The sequence below is a fragment of the Streptopelia decaocto genome (assembly GCF_964273445.1).
Source record: "Streptopelia decaocto genome assembly, chromosome: 2".
NCBI classification, from domain to species: domain Eukaryota; kingdom Metazoa; phylum Chordata; class Aves; order Columbiformes; family Columbidae; genus Streptopelia; species Streptopelia decaocto.
The window spans coordinates 142,175,117-142,194,280 of NC_138655.1; the positions used below are offsets into that span (position 1 = coordinate 142,175,117).

The 19,164-nt window shown below is 39.9% G+C and overlaps 1 protein-coding gene across 1 annotated transcript in view; it reads left to right on the forward strand.

Moving 5' to 3' along the window:
- Positions 1–6,836: 6,836 nt before the first annotated feature.
- The window catches only part of STAM (signal transducing adaptor molecule), a 33,612-nt gene continuing 21,284 nt past the window's right edge, over positions 6,837–19,164 (forward strand). Inside the window, exons 1-2 of the mRNA XM_082044815.1 lie at positions 6,837–6,991; positions 17,801–17,885. Coding sequence (XP_081900941.1) covers positions 6,952–6,991; positions 17,801–17,885 — 125 coding nt within the window. The 5' untranslated portion in view covers positions 6,837–6,951. The remainder of the gene's footprint in view (positions 6,992–17,800; positions 17,886–19,164) is intronic.

Consider the following 19,164-nt stretch of genomic DNA (forward strand, 5'->3'; position numbering starts at 1 on the left):
GTTTTTGTAATTACGTGTTCCAGGAATTGCAATAAATTATTTGAAACTAATTCCTTTTGAAACTATTTTCCTTAACTTTTCCATAGTTCTTTTTAAAATAATTTCTGTCAATTTACCATATATCTATTTGTAGTTTACTAGTCTGTGTTTTCTGAATCACTACAAGATCCTTCATTTAAATTTGATAAAATGTCAGCTATTTTCAAAGCATTAAGTACGGTATCTATGCTTAATTAGAAACACTGTACTTTTATTGTGGCAAAAATATTTCATCTAATATTTCAGCTTTGGCGGGCACCTTTTCTCCCAAAATCTCAAGATTATTCATCAGATGGATTTTGTCTCCATACAGAAATTTAATTAATGGAACTGAATAAACCTATGCATTATTTTCATTATCTAAATTAGCTTCTAAAATCAATTATGACTGACAGACAAATTCAGCTCAACTTTGCTGTTATACAAGTACAGTCTAAAATCAAACTTCCTAATACATCTTGAGATAGTCAGATCAACATCTTTTTTACTGTCGGTCAGTGGATCTTTATGTTTCATATTAATTCTCAACCTTCACAGGTGGTTCTTCTTTATTCACTTGAGTTCCAAACCATCAACACTGCTCTACTGTTATTACAGAAATGAATGTTTTTTCTGGCCTTTTTCATGATTGATGTTATCAATATATATTTATCTTCTAGGTTCCTATTGCCAAGTAGATATTCAATACCTTATAAAGCTGAATGGGTTTTATTTCACATCTATTTCCAGAAACACAAGGTGAGGCTTTTATGAGAATGATTTTTTCATGCAGTGTTCTATAATGATTTAGGAAAAAAAAATTACTTATCCAATATGGGAAAATTGCTATGAAATGAAAAATTGTAGTGCTCTGAAAATAATATAATGACTTATCCACTATCATACGGGAAGGTCATCTACTATGAAATGCCACAAGAATTACTTAGTATGAGTCCTGCAGAATCATGAGATTAACTTTATACTTCAGAATACTTAAATGCCAGATGATAACTTAAAATCCTAAGGAAAGAGAATTTGTTAAACAAAATAACAGCTGAAATTCTGTTTGTCCTTCTGCCCTGTCCTCACTTCATGTTCCCAACACACTTTGCAAGAACAAAGCGTTGAGACAACAGACTTATATATAGTACTTGCACACTATTTTAGGTTTATGGTATGTAGTAATCAGTGAGGTATTCAAGGATAAACACAAGTGAACAGAATGTAGCTATGTGTAAACTGAACAACACAGTGTTTACACACTTTTTGTGAATTCATCCAGGTGTATCTAGTATTTTATTTACTACTCTAGGAACAGGAGAGAAGATGCTTTCAAAAGACATGGTGCAGAATGAATTGTATAAGTCTTGTGTGAAGACCCAGAAAATGTCTTTGTATTTGGCACATCTGAATCAGCTGGAGTTTTGCACTGCTACTGCAAGATAAAAGATTCATATTCGGCCTCTGACTGTAAAGTTCAGTAGCCAGTGAAGGAAAACAGGCATCATGAGCAAAAGCTGAAGGGGAAGTTTATATTTCTGTTATGAATATACAAATATTCTGGTGTGAACACTTAGAAGTCTTTGTATGAAAACCATTGATTCTATACACCTGAAAAGCACTGGTATATTTATTTTATGTTCTGAAAAGCACTGGTTTGAGGTGCCCTTGTGTATTTTTCTATTTAATCCTCTTCATAAGCAAAACTATAACCCAAACTGCAATGCTGAAGGACACACATGTTAAAAGGAGGTGACTATCCTGCTCATCTGAGTTTGTTTTATCCAAACTCCATGTACTTTTTGCTATAATAGACTAATGGGACTCTGTATAATAATTATTTTCTTTATGGGATATTTTGTACTGAACAACTGCTTAACTCTCCTGACATTTTGGTGCATTGCTAGGCTTGGATAGATTCATGTATAGACCAGTCTCACAGACTGTAATCTGTGCAGTCAGCACTTTGCACACTACGCAGACTGGCTGTATCTTGAAGTTAACTCCATTCTAATGTTCTATGTTATATAGTTATACATATAGAATGCTCAATACTTAAAATTAGTATCATTAACTTCAATGGTACTGTTCACATAAGTAAAATAAAGTGCATGTTGAAAATTAAATGATAGCCTAAGATGTTATTAAATTCTCTTACCTATATTATGCAATAAATGTAATATTTTTCTTCAAGAAGCTTTGCTACCTTGCCAACAGATATCAGGCTTTTTTTTTTTCTTTTTTTTTCCACAGGGTTTCCCAAAACACACTTTAATAAAATTAAAATACCTTCTGATTCTCAGTGTTTTTCAATCATAACTTGCTTGTGTGACACTACGGTTTCTATAGAGTCGACGGCTTCCATTATTAGTTTCAGAGCACACACAATCTTTACTTGTTATTTAGTTTTGCTTCACAGACTTGAGTTAAAAAGGGCTCTTTATCAAGGGAGTAATGTTCCAATATAACTCCCATGATGGTCAGTGGAAGTATTTCTATTTCCTTTCTTAGAAGAGTGGTGGAGAATGAAAAGATTAATTTTAACCTCATCATTGGTTGAAAGCCGGTCTGAGTTATCAGCAAGAAAGAGTGACCATATTGGGTGCAGTCAGTTTGGCCACACTGAAGAACAGGTGTTGGTGCCAAAAAAAACCCCTAGGACAAGTGGTTCCCCATAGCAGTGTCAGGACACTGGCACAGAGTGATGCTCCTGCCAGCATCCCCAGGGACGTCCAGGCACCCAGAGGTCCCAGCAGCTCCCAGACTATCTGCTTCTTACAGGTATATCACAATACATCACTATAAGCTTTACTAAAGCAAATTGTATAAACACATCTTTGTGTTTGACTTTGGTGACTTGTTATCCAAAAGTAGTTAACAAAACTGCAGTGCCAACAGATGAAATATTACTTCATGTGAGCAGGTTGGCAAGTACTGCTTTGGACACAGAATGATTGAGGAAGATACAAACCCTTGTTTCTGGCATCTATATGTGCAAATATTTACTAGAAAGTGGCATGCTGCAATTTTTAGTGTGGTCAGAGCAAACTGAATTGTTTTATAAAGTTCATTATTTGAATACCTGCCTAGTTCTAAAGTCACATAGATTTGAGGGAACTCCAGTTATATGCTTCATATAATCCTACTTGCATACTTCATATATATTAAGGCCATATATATTAAGGCCATGACAATTCAATAATTTTAGCCTGACTTCTTGTATAATAGAGGACACAGACTTACTGTATTGATATGCTTCTTACATTCTCTTTATATAAAGAAAAAGATAGGAATGCCATAAGTAAGCCATGCAACTGGGACACTTGCAAAATTTTAGGACAACAAAATAATAGATAGGAAGTAAATCACTGTAGTCCAGTACTTAGAACATTTACATGTGATTTGTGACTGGGAAAAAAATTGTCTTAGTCATATCATTGTGTTATGCAGTACAGCATCTTGTATGCCATCCAAAACATCTTGTACTTGCCCTGTCAAAGACAAAGTTGAGATTAAATGGACTGCTGGCCCTTTCTCTATTCCGAACCTTCCTTTTTTCCTTTGATTTTCTTTTCTTCCCAGCTTTCAGTTCTGAAAGCAATGTACACTGTGGACTATAATGAAAATGCAGTCAAAATAGAGGTCAGTGTGACTGATCCTTGAGACAACAGTTGGTCTTCCTATCTGTCTCCTTATGAAAAGTGTACTGGCCTGACTTTTTCCTGGAGTTATACACCTTATCTTCACAGTGCAGCAGCTAGCACACTAATATGTGCTAAAATAAATGGGGTTGTCAAGTATAGTACTTCTCCAGTAAACTGGAGCTGCAGTGGACTTCTCCTTCATGGCCATAATGTTTTTGTCTTCCTCTGAAAAATATGCTTGTCTAATGCAGATGTATGTCAGATGAGTGATTGTAAAAAATACAAGAACTTCTCTAGCAGATAGTCATTTATAAGTTGCTGTTCCTAAGTACCCTTTCCTAAAGAAGACTATAAGGAAATTATTTATTGCATATCATCAGAATCTGGAACTAACCTTGTTATGGAGAAACCCTTGTCATAATTTAAATATAAGTAATAAATTATATAAACAACAAAATTAAACAGTTACTTTAGCAAATTCAGAAGTATGTCACATCTTTAAAATCCAGGATGCGACTTGCACTGGCAATTAACTGAGTACAAGGATTTATCACTTAGCAGTACCTGAACAACAGCACTATATAAAAAATGAAGTGTGCAAAGAAAGAAGATGTGTCCATTCCAGTCATCTGAGACTGCTTATTTTGGACACAAGTAGCACATTTTTTTAAAAAACACCCTACCTAAAACTTGCTATAAAGCTGTCTAGAGACAAGTGCTAAGTCAGAGTACTGCTGGGCAGATAAGCTCCTCTGTGAAACCAGTAGAGCCAGACTGTTGCAGAGGCCATCTTTGGCAGGAGGTCTGAAATAGAACAGATGAATAATCCCCTGGACATGCCTGTTTTTCTTGACCTAGTCTGGTGGAGTCCCCAGACATGCCTTCCCACCTCTTCCCTTGCCTGGGGTGTAATTGCAAGGTGAGTCAGATGAGTGACATTATCCAACAGGGAACTTTCTGCAGTGAGGTAGTTTTCGGCTGGATCAGCTGATTGTGCAGCCACAAATGAATTGGATCCAATTCCAAATCTAATATGAGAAATGTGATGGCAGCACATAGTTGTGGGCACAGGGAGTGTAGCATTGCTACATTCTCTATCAGCTGCAGTTACCCTGAAATGAGATGCAATTTGAGACTACCTTTGAACTAGATTCCTTACTTTCAGATAGCTAACTTAGGCAGCACAAGTCCCATTTCAAATGCAGTGGGAAATAATACAATAATTTTGAACTACATCCAACAAAGGAAGTTTAACACACCTTTTTTTTTTTTTATTATTTTAACAGCATACTCATTCCACTACTCACACATAAGGTGGAAAAGCTGGTTTCTGTAGCCATCTGTGCCTGAGAGGAGAAACCCCACATGTAGGGGAAGAGCGCTCTAACCACCACCCATTTCTGTGCCATGGAAGAATGCTGGAGCCGCGGGACAGGGCAAAGAGGGAGATACAATATAGGCCACAGTATTCAAAGGACTCTTGCACTTCACACTGTGTTCAACAGAAGAAAAATTGTTATAGGAACAAAACACGACTCATGACTACAGAGCCTTAAGATGCTCCCCAAGTATAGACTACCTTTTAAAAATGCTGAGTAAGAGGTCGTGCGGGAAGTGAAGCTGGGTTGGAATCCTTTTAGGCTGAAGACAGTCTAAAACCCCAGTTGCCCACATCTCTTGCGTTTGGTCTTGCTGCAGGACTGCTGCACAAAAGCTCTGCCTGTTTTGAAAGTATTCTTACAACTCGTTATGAAACCCATCAGAGGGAAGGGTTGAAAGAGGAGGGGATAAAACAGGCTCTGAGAACATCTACCATATGTCTTTTGTGAATATAATGGGAAATGATGAATGGCAAGGAGGTAAAGCATCCTCTGAGAATACCTAGCAGATGTTGTTGAGTTGAGGCAGAATCCAAAGAAAACACATAATTCCTTAAAAGTAGGCAGTCCTAAGCAGTAGATCAATGTTGACCTACATCAGTTGCTGAAAACAGTTGTTGTGGATAAGGAAAGCAGCAGAACTCGAGATCTGGGAAAAAAATTAGTAAAATAAGGAAGTGTCTAGTGACCATAAATCCCCATGGGAAGGGGTCTGATGTGCAGTTTTCATTTGATGTGTCAGAAGTCAGCCTAATGCACGCTATCACATTCATTATTGAGTGTGGTTAGTGCTATTGATTGCATCTAATGTTTCTGCACTGCAAACAGTAGTAGTGTCTTTTCAATTTCTTGTCTGCACTCTTGTAATGTGCCCATGCTGCTCTTTGAGGTGTCTATGACTCTTCCCTCACGTGTGTGCATGTGCCCTTTTTTGCTTAATTTGCAACTCAACTAGTTCAGAGAAATTAAACAGTACTAAAAGTCCTTAATGATATGACAGCAGTTTTATGGGACTGCATGAATAGGCAGAACCTGTAATATCCTACGAATCAAATAATTATTGTGGGATACATCCCACTGAAGCCAACAAGATACTCATACAAAGTAAAGCAGCAAGATACGTCTGTGCAGCTGAAGGCCACGGGATATTCAAGGCCCTGTGAACAACTGGGAGCTACTGATTCCAGCAGGATCTAACCGTGGAGAAGCAGTCAGGCTCCCGTGCTGTGCTGGGAAAGATGCTGTCATAACCACCATCCCGCACCTTCGCTGTCTGGCCATCTACTCCAGCAGCACGACAGCGTTAACAGTGGGAAGATTCAGTCAGCCCGTTGTATGGGGAAGCTCTGAAAGTTGTCTATAGGGAGAGAACGTGCCTGGGGACAAAACTGCTTCACCTCCTAACTAGGGTGGCACGAAAGGGCTCAGCTGAACTAAATAAAATAAATTCCCGCCTCGAGCCGCCCTGCCGGCCCTAAGCTGCCTGGCCTGGGGTGGCGGGGCTGGCTGGGGCACAGCAGGGGCGGTGCCGGTGCCACCCTGAGCCGGGTGGCAGGCGAAGCCGGGCCAGGCGGGGCACCCGCCGCTCACCCACCTGCCGAGGGCCAGGCACGGCTCGGGCCGCGGGTGCCTGCGGAAAGGGCCTGGGGGGGCCCTCCAGCTCCCCGGGCGCTGCGGGCTGCGCCGCGGGCTGGAACCGGGGCCGGCTGGCGGAGCCGGAGCCGTGAGGAGGCGGGCTCAGCCGCGGTTTCCCAGCATGCTGCGCGCGGGGGGCCGGCTCCCCGGGCCTGGGAGGAGGCGGCGGCGGCGGAGGTACCCGGGGCGGGAGGAGGAGCCGCCGCTGCCGCCGCCGACGGCTTCTTGCTCCGCCGCCGCGGTGCCGGGAGGGCTGGCCGCGCCGCGCCCCCGCGATGCCGCTCTTCGCCACCAACCCCTTCGACCAGGATGTGGGTGAGTGGCTGCCGAGGCGCCCCGGCTCTGCGCGGCTCGGCCCTTCGCCCCGGCCTCCCCCCGAGGTAACCCCGCCGCCGGCCCTGCCTGCGACCCCGCGCCCGCTTCCGCCCCGGGCTGCTTGCCCGCTCTCCGCCAAATCTTTTACTGCTGGGTTCGCTGGCCCTTGGCGGGGAGCTGGGGGCAGCAGCGGCGGCCCGGCCGGGCCGGCAGTCACGGTGCTGCGGGGAGCGGCCGGGCCGGGGGCGCCTCTTGGCAGCGAGCGGCGGCGGCTGCGGCCTGGTCGGTGGCAGCGCGGGGGCGGCGGGGCCGCTGCGGGGCGGGCACGGGGATGCCTGTGGGAGACACACTGGCCTGCTTGGTAGAGGTAACGTTGCAGCGTAACAGAAGTAGTGAGAGATGCTGGAGCGTTGCTGGAAGGATGAAAAGTAAAAAAGCAATGTCTACAGTTGCCTCACAGGCAGGCATGAGAAAATTGTCAAAGTGTTTTGTGTTCAGTGCTTTAAAGTGAATTCCTGTGGGAGCTTTCTTTTTCCCTTTCAAGTGAAACTTGACGTGCTGTCATCAGGTTTCATCGTCGCCTTGCTTGTTCCAAGGCCAGCCTAGATGGAGAGGAAATGCCTGGCTTTTACTTGACAAAAATTATGCTTAATGCTGATGTATCCAAACTGAAGGTAAAATAGCATATAGGCAGTTAAAAGATTGTTTTGCACGTCTGATTTGTGATTGTGTAATATGATTTATTTCCTACCTGCTGCTGATGTCTGTTTTACTTTGAGTGATAAAAGCTTCGTCTGGGGAACAGCATAATATAGAAGGACTTTTTCTCATACTTGGAGAGTATAGCACTGTATATGTTTCTTGGAATTAATTTCTTTACTAGCCTTGTAGTTTTCAGCTACAAATACATTGTTTCTTTACCAACTTTAGAAGTCAGGGCTCCAATGTAATTCTTCCAGCTCTTTGAGAAAAAACAACTCAAAACTGGTTGAAAAGTATGCATCTTTTTCTGGGGAAGGGGTTCAGGCATAAACAAAGGACTGTGACACAAATTCTGTATGTATGTTAGTCTGTTGCATCTTTGTATAGCATAGGTTGATTTTCTTCCCATTCTGAGCAGTTAAGAATACTTTTCCACTGAGAAGTGCGCTTCAATTTATAATTTCTTTGGTGGCGAAGCTGACAATTTTGAAAAGCAGTGAATAATTTTTCCTAATTGTTTCTCTGTATTCTAATGTAATTTGGCAGTTGAAAATGAGGAAGAGATTACACTGCTGGCCAGTTTTCTGTGGACCATTAAAGCACTGAAACTTCGATAATATTATTTGTGAGAATGATTTGAGCTAATAAGGTTAAAAAGTGATAGCTGAGTTTCTGGCAAATGTTCACTTTTTACTTCCTAAGGCCACTGTCTAGCAGTGAAGATCAGACTGCTTAAGGGGGTTCCTCTAGAGCTACGTCTGATGCTTGTCTTCATAATACAGGGTAGTAGCACCCAAATGTTACTTTGGTGGGTTATTTACTGTTTTATAGGTGCAGAGACTGCCAGAATCTTACCTACTGTGCTTGCCTAGTACCGTCACCAGTAGGTATTTTTCGAAAGTATTATTCTGTATACTGTGTGAGCACAGGGGAATAACCACTCATTCCCAAATTGTTGTTGTAAGAGCAGACAGTGGGCAAGGGGCTAATTTTCACTAGTAAACACAGTCTCTCTCCATTGGGCCCTTCCGTGGTGTCCTGAGGGAGATCGAAGGAGCAGCCGGCTGTGCAGTTGGTAGCAGCCCACTTTCAGGAGCCTGCTGCCTTTATCCATCACTTAACTGGATTTGTGCCAGGGAGACAGGAATGGTGAAGTCTCCAGGAAAGCGTCCCGGGGCTTTTCTTCCCAAGTCCCCTTGGGAATGTGCTATTATCTGGATGAACTTCTTGGCAGGCTTCATAAGATAACGTCAGCTGTAAAGTAAGGTCTCGTGTTCTCGGGAAACTTCCAAAAGTTGTCAAGTAGTAGTGTTATTTTTCTGTTCTTTTCTCAGAGTGCGAGTTGAGTGCTCTGCTTTTGTTCTTGTCCAGCAAGAAACTTTTCTTTTGAAAATCAGATTCCTGAAGCAGGAAGGCAGTAAATAACTATTCTTAATTTAATATTAATTTGGACATTGGAGTCGTTGATAGTATTGCTGTGATAGCTGTGCATTCTTGTCTGCTGGACAGCTAGTCAGTACTGTGTAATAGTTGGAAATGATTTTGGAACCATTTAGGGTGATGAATTGCAGAGAACACATCTGGAACTAAACTATTTTCCATTGTTTTGAGGAGCGTAAGTATATCTAAGTTGAGAAGGAGAAGTTTCTCACTTTGGCTAGCCATCAGCATTTGGCTAGTCCTGTTAGCGTGCTCCTGCTGTGGAACCTGGTCACCCATAATAGCTTACCATTTAGTGTCAACTTTGTACAGAGATTTTTGAGGGGTGCACCTCCTCTTTAGGTATGTTAGGCAAAAGAATGTTGCTTAAGACTACCGTTAAACGAATAATATTAAAGAATGCTTTAAGCTGCCCAGAGATTTGGGGAGGTAGACCATTGTCATGCTCAAAGAGTCCAAATCTCTGGATGAATCCCAAACAGTTTTTGTTTTCTGAACTCTTCTTACCATATTTAGGAGTATTTCAATGTGAAGGGATACTAGTTGGTGACACAAGTTGGTGTGGATTTTCACAATCAAGTCTGGCAACCTTTGACAGTGTGTCTAAGTAAAGAACATGATATTGGAATTTAACCACAGAAAAAACCTTCAAGATGCCGGACTGCTGAAGTTATAATTAAGAGACTCTAACCTTCCATTTAAGGGGTTAGAATTAATGGTGTTCTTATTAGTTTGATGGGAAGTCTGTTTCTGCCATATTTCACGACCTATGTCATAAAATACTCCCAGAGAACTGTTTCTGAGAAAGGAGAGTTTATTTGTACGTTTCATGCAGGCAAAATAATGGGAAAATGTGCTTTCAGCTTCAAAAGACTGTCTGTAATCTGTCATGACAGGCTAATTAGTAATGTAGCGGTGTAGTTTGATGAAGTATTTACTGCTAAAGCAGTTCTGAAGTGTGATTTAGATGTCTGGACTTAATGTAGTGCAAACTTTAACTTGATGTCAAGCATTGTAAACTTAATCTATGTTGCAAGAAGAGAACTGGAAGAACTTTTCCTGTAAGCTTATTAGTTTTAAAGCTTTATAAACTGCAATAAATACAAGTTCTGCTATGAGTTGTCATAAAATCACACATGACACTGAGAGCAGGTGTTTACAAAACAATGGGGGGTTTTGCATGATTTTTCTTCCACATGCTCAGCAAGAGATGAAGGCACTTCTTGCATTTGCTTGGGATGTCAGTCTAGTTATAAATGTAGCTGGTCTAATGGTTTGAGGCACCACAGGAATGGGAAGAAAGACTGAGGCTTACTACTTATAGTAATAGGAAATTAAACAGGTAATTCAGTAATGTAGAAGAACTGTCAACCTGATGCGACTTGCAATGCTTTTTACCACGTTCTATTAACTATAGCAGTTACTGACCATTTTACACTAGGAAGTCTTTACATATTTAATAATATGCATGAATTACATATGATTGTAGGTAAGTAGGGATGTTAGGGTACCACAGTGTATAGTTTGATGTATTAGAATGGAAGAAATGCTATGACCGTGATTCCCATGGTGCAATTTATTTTAATAAAATACTCTTGCTATTTAAACTCATTGTTCTTCAGATATATCCCCTTGGTTAGTCAATATCTTCAAAAACATCCATTTACATGTCTCTTTGAGCTCAGCTTTTCTCTATTTAGGCCAGGTTTGACAAAAGGAAGGAGAGAAAATTGTTGCAGATGAGATTCTTGACCCCAGATAAAGATGGAGACCGCAGACTGTGAGTTAACTTCTGGCTGCAAAGGAAGAAAAATTCCAAGGATTGGTTCAGCTTGTCATGAGGCTGGCACTTTTTTGCCTGAATTGGCCTACTGCTTTTCTCAGCATTGTTTTAGGGACATTAACTGTGAGCTGACAGGGAGGCTGAGTGGAAAATGCGTGGGAAAGGAGCTATAGCCACCTCCCTTTTCAGTTACTTACAAATGTTTGTGAAAAGCAAGAACTTCTCACTAAAGATACCTTTGGTGTGTGTTCTCAGTGAAAAATGGCAATGCTGACGGGGTAAAAATGAGTGGAATACCCCTTCTGTGTAACAGCCAACAAGAAAATGTTTTTCAGTATCCCTTTCTGAAAATGAGTCACTGTACTTTGAGTTCAACTGGGCAATTTGAAGCCAACATAGTATGTTCCATAGGCAAAGGAGATTTTGTAGACTATACTTTCCTGGTAATTCTTTTTCTTTCTTTCTTTCTTTCTTCCTAGGGAAGAGCTGTCATTTTAAGTGCTTCCCCTCATTTCAGCTGTGACAGTGTGCTTTATAATACAAAAATTCAAAAGAATCAAAGTAGTTCTCCAACATGTAAAATCTGTTCCTGTAGCTGATAAAAATAACACTGTATATTTGATGTGAAAAGTTAAGTCTCTTGCTGATCTTCCTTCTGAAACGCCGCTTCTCCTGTGGCTTGGTTTGTGGTGCTCTGCAAATAGGTCCTGGTGCCATTTATTAGTATAGCATGACTGTGATGCACTTTGTTTACAGAGTAATCATCATTGTTCTCATATGTCTCTAATATGCTCACCTTCCTACTCTGTTGTAATATTTCTAGGTGAAAGGTAATTTGAGTTACATGGATTTGTTAGAGCTTGCCATAAGATTTCTGAACTTCTAAATTATTTTTGCCCAGCTTGTCTTACTGTTGTTTTCAGTATTGCCTTACCAGATCTTGAATCCTTCTGCCTTCATTCTGCTCAGCTTACTGAGTTGGGCGATGTCCGTCTTGGCTGGGCTGCCTCATGCTCAGGGAGATCCTACATGTTCTTCTGAAGGAATGAGCTGAGGTGGCCTCACGTCAGCTCAGTCACCTTGTCTTGCCTTGGGGTCAGCTAGCAGCGCTTTCATAGGACACTTTCTATATGTGGTCCCATAAAGACTTTTTATGAATATTGTAAATGGGGATACAGTTAAACTAAAGAGGTTAGTTAATAGCTTTACTGAAGTTAATGGTTCAAGAGGGAACTCTAGTTTCTTTCTATGGTGGCATTACCTGTAAGAGGTTATTTTCAGTTTTTGCAAAATGGAATCTGTGTGAACGTATTCTTCTGTGCAGTTCTGAGCGTGCTAGTGAAAGGCAGTGGTTAACATTCAAGCAGTGTTTTTTGTAGAATGGGCCAACAAATGCGTTTGCTCATTTTATTTGACAGACAAAAGAACAAAATTACTTTTTAACTTCAGTTATGTGGCATGGTATGTAATCAGAATTTCTTGGCGAAATGCTACAAAAAGAAAAATTTGCGATCAGTTTCAGTCTTTCAGGAGTATTTAAACTATATTGAAGAGGTGAAGTAGGTACATTTATGTTTTTACAATGCTTTGGAATGTTAGTATTTTCATTTATATAGAAAGGGGAAGAGTTATTTATTTAGCCTTAGGAAGAAAGCAAGACTTTCAGTGGGAGAGGGGGCGAGAAGACTGAGGTGAGTGTTAAATATTTTGTTAATTCTGTGGTGCTTACATTGATATAATGGATTTTTGAGTATTTTTTTAGTCATGCTGGAAACTGGTCGTAGTTTTAGTCTGAGTGAAGATTTAGCTGTTCTTTTGAAGACTTTCTGTAGCCATTCTTTTATTTGTAACTTCAGTTACTGAGAACTTGAGTATTTCATTGTAGAGATGTGCAACTGGGACAATGGAATTCCGTCAATGAAACCTGAATTTAGTAGAATATTCTCATATTAACTGCTTCAAATCAGGTACAGTTTAAGTGATGGTTTTGGGGATGTTTGATCTGTTTTTGTTATTTCTTGAAATTCTAGGTAGTTTTAACATCCTTGAGACTTTGTAGTAGAAAAATAGCTCAGTTCTAAGATTAGATTTCGTTTGTTTGTTTGTTTGTTTGTTTGTTTGTTTTAAATAAACTTCAGTAAAATCTAAAGCTGAGGAAGCTCAAGCTTGCCAAGACTTCCCTCTGAAAATGTCATTACCAGTGGGTAGTCATTACATTTTCTACATTAAGAAATGCATCATGATATTCACTGCATTATCTGAATATCGATGAGAGTGTTTACTCTTGCAAAATTTTAATAAAGCAGTAAAATGCTGTTGTTAAGATGCAGAACTAAGGCAGAGAAATCAAGTGGCTAACACATATTCGCATGGGAAATCTGCAGCAATATTTATATTTCTCCTACCAGCACCTAAACAGTCAACCTCTAAGTTGGGCAGTGGCTTTTTTCAGCATGTATTACAGTTCTTCTGTCTAATAGTGCTTCCTAAATCTGGTGATAAATTTCATTTAGGACAATTATGAATTTTTAGGAAATGATTCCTTTTTCTTCTGAGAAAAGTTTCATCCTTCTGTCCTGAAATGATCAGCTGCAGTTGTTTTATATGTAACAGGGAACTTCAAATAGAATCACAGTGCAAATATTTTTGCTTTGGTTATAATTTCTAAATAATGCAGAAAACCAGAAGCAAAGTCAGAATTTTATTGATGCTCCATCCTCGTGACACTTACCCTTTACGTATTTATAAACATTAATGAGGTCATCCCTCAGTCTCCTCCGAGCTAGAGAGACTTTCCATGTCTGTCTTTGTGGAATTAATAATAATAAAATAATTTTAAATAACTACTAGAAAAATAAAGGCAGAAGTAGGAAAAATAACAGTTGTAAAATTTAATAACTACTAATTACAATCTAAGGTGATGTAAGATTTTATAGTCTTGCACTGGTTAAAGTTGCTATGTTAATTTATAGGCCTTACTTGTGCTAGGAAAACAATGCCTCAAATTTGAGTGATACAGCTTTATGGGAGAGAGCTTTCTCACGAAGCTAGAAATGAAGTTCCATCACGTGTGCCTCTGTCACACAGTCCTGTTTTCCTTTGTGTTTGATGTAGCATTAATAAGTTTTAAAGAATACTGATTTCATGAAGGAGCCAGCATTGTCTTTAAAAGTTGGTTTAATAAAGTCTGAAATGTTATCTGCTCTTGGTTTATCATTCACTAAGTTGAATTAGATTTTGTAGTGGTGATGAGGTGGAGGAATAGGGTCTGAAGTAAACATTAGTATTGCTATGGTAGTATTACTTTTGATCAGAGATGGAAGATGAAGAACATTTCTAGTCTGAGTTATCTTCTATCTCCTGTGCTAACCCACCGTAAGACTTCAAATACAAATGTCTGTTTTTTCCCTCCCTGTCAGAGTCCATTTTGGTACTAAGACAGAGTCTGATAGTGACATGTCAGCTGTACCTGAAGGGTACCCTGGTAGGGTGCCAGCTGTTAGTCGAGGTAAACAAATACTGAACGCATATAAGATGTTTTTGGCTGTGAATGTGTGCCTCATGTTAGAAGAGAGACCATTCATGCATTTGTAAGTGATAATAATATAAATAATTTAACTTAAGTAGCTCTAACTCATAATTTTATCTGCAAAACACTGATGCAATGTAGGAATTTTGTCAAAGTGTCTTTGTTGCTCCTGTTCCCAGAGTGGTGAAAGGTGATAGTCACTTGCTAATGCTCTGACAGAGATAGTGGCCTTTTTTTGTGGACAGTCAGTGTCAGCTTGTGTACTGCTAACATTCACAGTATGCCCTTAACTGTTAACTGCCCTTGTTTGAGACAGAATTTAACTACAACTCTAGAAGCATTTTTTTTTTCTCACATCTTACAATTAATTCTATTATCCAAGGGAATTACTGTATGCTTTTTACCACAGAAGACAAAGTACACAATAAAATTGGGTTTCAGACTGAAATTTAGTAAGAAATTATCTAGTGTTTGTTGGTGGAGGAAATATCCTGACTAACAAGGGGGAAGGTGTTGCAAGCAAATGGCAGCTTTTGTACAGGTTTAAGTACAACTTCCAAAAAAGAATGTATCCATAATAGAAAACTTAATTGCACTTGTGGATAACTTTGCAAAATACTCTTACTGAGAATTAAAATGAAGGTTGTAATCGGTGTGGTTGATACCAATCAGGGATTTCATCAGTCACGGTCTTATTTGTAGTTTTGGCCAAACTATTTAAATTAGCAGAAAACACAGTTGTTTGTTATTTTTAAAGCTTAAGCACACATTATTTTACTTTTTTGTTTGTTGAAGACATAACCAATTGCCATGTAATTTCTCTCTGACGTTGTGAGGAAAGAAGGGTCAATTGTTGCCAAGAGCACAGACAGCTGTCTGTTCTGTAGAATGATGGAAAAGGTCAAAGTTTCAGTTCCATGGGATTTCTCAGCTCTGGCTGCTGAAGGAGGTGGTGACTGCAGGATGGTGTTGGGTGTGATAGAGCGGTGAGGGTTTGCAAGGAGGCACGTGGGCTCTGAGCCTCGGGGGAACCAGGGGCTCTGGAGAGCACCACTCAGCCACACTGTGACTGGAGCTGGTCCAGCGCCAGCAGAACTGGCAATGAACTGAAACAGTGGAGCCCTGGAACTAAACTGCCTCCATGCGGTCTGTTTCATGTGTCTCTGGACTGTGCTTGGCAGCTGCTTTTAGTTTTGGGCATGTCATGTAGGCAACACTTTCAGCTCAGGTACAACTCCACTTAGGCTCTGTGTTTCATAAAAGCAATGCTGGTGCCTCAGACTTGAGCCTGGCTTTGGAAGCAGCACAGCCACTGTGCTCATGGACTGGAATTACAGAAAACTGGCTTGGCCCATGGTGGCTCTATGCAAGGCAGGTGTCTTACACGTGTGGCACAAGTATTCTGCCTACAGATGACTGAGGTCTGGCTGTATTAGTAAATAACAAGCAAGAAAAGTATAATGCATGGTTCTCCTATGGGTTTTTCCTTGCCTTCCCCCTGCTCTCCCATCTCATTTTTCTTTATTTGTAAGGTGTCTCTAACTAAAGAACAAAAATTCTGGAGCAGTGAAACAATGTTAGTTGATACAAGCAGAGTACAGTCTCATTACTCTGTTCTCATGTTCTGGCATTTTTAGTTGGCATGCTGAGTGGATTCTGCCAGTATGGTGTTCCTCTCAATTTTTGCTTCACAGTTGACATGGTTCATTTATGAACAAGATTTAAAAATTAAGAATTTATCTGATTGTTAGCTATACTAGTCCTAAGCATAATTTGGAACAATAGTAGACTGAAAGAAAAATGAAGTGATTGGTTGATCAGCTGGTATATCTTAGTGCTAGATGTTAACGTGGTGTTTACCCAGAATTTTTCATATTTTTGTTGATTATGACCATTTTTTGTGATCAAACAAGTTTTCTGAATCAGTTTAGAAAGAAGCAGCAGTGCTCTTTTACTTTATCTTAGAGAATGTGTATAAATCTACCCAACTTCCATTTAGAATTTCTCTATACTGCTTTGCTGTTTTCCTTGCATCAGACAATACAGCTGATGTGTTATCATTGTAGTTGTATATAGCACTGTTTAAATTTTCCTCAGAAATACTTTGAGAATACATAACCATAGAGCTTTGCTTTTCTGCATTTTTGTTCTGAATCAAGAAACTAATTAAATGCAACCTGACTTAAATTTGTAGGACTAGCTCATTCATAAAGACAAGCTATCAACTTTGGGATGAATAATTCATAGTAACTTTTGGAGATTAGATGTTTTGCTTTGTCTTTCTCTTCAGTCTTGCAAGTGCTGATATGGATAATGAGTCTTTCCTGACAGATAAGTTTTTATAAGGAGTCTTTGGTTACTTTCCTAAGACTAAGTGTTCTGAGACATTCCCTGAGGGATGGTACTCATTGCTGAGGCATATTTTATGTTTTGTAGATTAGGAGGTGAATATTAGATGAAGCAGAGATAGAAACCAAAATTTGTGTACTGTTCTGTGCCCCTTCTTCTGTTTGGTGAATAATGGAAACTGCTTGTGCATTCCCTTGTGCTCTCCCATCCTGATTTGCTCTACCCGTGTTTAATTAATCTTCCATTCATCTGCAGTGTCAGGCTCAGTTTCCTTTAACATTTTTATTTATTGTTATCCTCTGTGTACCTGAGCTTTTCAGGGGGAGAAATAGGGAGGGAGTCTCTATTTTTCTCTCTGAAGTGGAATCTATTTCTTCTCCATCTGCCCTCTCCATTGTCTCACTCTTCTGCTGAGACTCTGCTTGTCCTGTTCAGAAGATTTGGAAGACAGAGTCTCAATGGCTTCTATGAGATTAGCTTTGGTTTAGCAGCCTGGAATATATCATCCAAAGCAGAGATGAGAATGGGGAGATAAAAGTTGAGTGATTGTTGATGAATTGTTTTATCCTCCTTTTTGAGTTGTAACACATAAAAAGGAAATGCAAGACACAGCAGTTCAGCGTCTGAGGAAGTGGTAAAAGCAGTTATGTCTGACCCTGCAAACAGCGAACTAATGCTTTTGGTATTCGTATCCTATTAAACTTTATAGTTCCAAATGGAAAAAACAATCTGCTGGTAGCTATACTACTTTTGTCATGTTCTGGTTATATCTTTATTACAAGGGAAAACAAGCCCAATATATATATTTGCTTATGAGTTTAAATTCATGGCCACAAGTGAACATTCAGAAATTAAAAATAATTTGGTATAACAAATTATAATATAAGTATTAAATGTAGGGATTTGTCGTGCATTTAGCAATGTACGAAGAGATAATATTGCAAAATCTTTGACTTCTTTTTTTTTTTAAATTTGTATATTGATTTACTTATATTTTGTTCATCAGAGAAAGCAACCAGTGAGATGAACACTGCAGAGGACTGGGGCCTCATCTTAGACATCTGTGATAAGGTTGGACAGTCACGCACAGGGTAAGTGACTTTAGAATTTTTCTCCCCAAACTTTTAAAATTTAGTTATTTCAGTCTCATACTCAGATGAGAGGAATAAATTTTTGTTATCTTATATAGACATTTGAAACAGCTCAATTTAACTTAGATGTATTACAAGTAAAAGGATTTTCTACTCAAACGTTTCGCAGTTCTTCTTATGGAGATACTAACTGATCCACACTGATGAGACCCTACCTGGAGTCCTGCATCCAACTCAGCACGGGGAAAACATGGAATATGTTGGAGAGGGGCCAGAGGAGGCCACCAAGATGATCAGAGGGATAGAACATCTCTCTTATGAGGACAAGCTGAGAGAGTTGGGGCTGTTCAGCCTGGGAGGAGAAGGCTCCGAGGAGACCTTATTGCAGCCTTTCAGTACTTAAAAGGGGCCTATAAGAAAGATGGAGACAGACGTTTTAGAATGGTGTGTTGTGACAGGACAAGGGCTCATGGTTTTAAATGAGAAGAGGGGAGATTCAGGCTAGACATGAGGAAGAAATCTTTACAATGGCCCAGGTTGCCCAGAGAGGTGGTCAATGCCCCATCCCTGGAGACATTCAAGGCCAGGCTGGATGGGGCTCTGAGCAACCTGATCTGTTTGAAGATGCCCCTGCTCATGGCAGGGGATTGGACTAGATGAGCTTTGAAGGTCCCTTCCAACCCAAACTATTCTGTGATTCTATGTTTTTATTCCGTGTAGTATTAGACTTTGGAAATCTCTTAAACACATCTTCTCCAAGCGTTCCGTCTAAGAATTCGAGTAAGCAATAGCCACAAAAAGAGAGCTGTGCTATTGCTGCTGTTTAGTGAAAGGCTTTTCTGAGAATCACTTGGATTACCTTGTAAGAGAGGAGAACTTATAAATATCACAGTGTATTGAAACTCCTGTGCTGTTTTGTGAGACTGTAGTTAACAACATTTCCACAGGCAAGGTTTAGTCTCCCAGCAACTTAGCCTGAACAGTGCTCAAATGTATGTAGCTGCAAGAAACAGCTGCTTGGGAGTACAGGCAAAGCTCGAGATCTTCTGGTAATTTCTCTGTGACAGCTGGAATTTTGTTATGAGTTGTGGTTTTTGTTTGTTTGGGCTTTTTGTGGGTGGTGTTTTTTAATTAAAAAAAAGGAAAGAAAAAAAAAAGAAAACAAACAAAAAAACCCCAATGGTTTCATTCTGGCTGTGACTTCAACCTTTGTAATATTTACCCTGCTTGTAATAGGCTGCCAGCTGACTTGTTGCTTAAATTCAGATTCTGTTAAAAC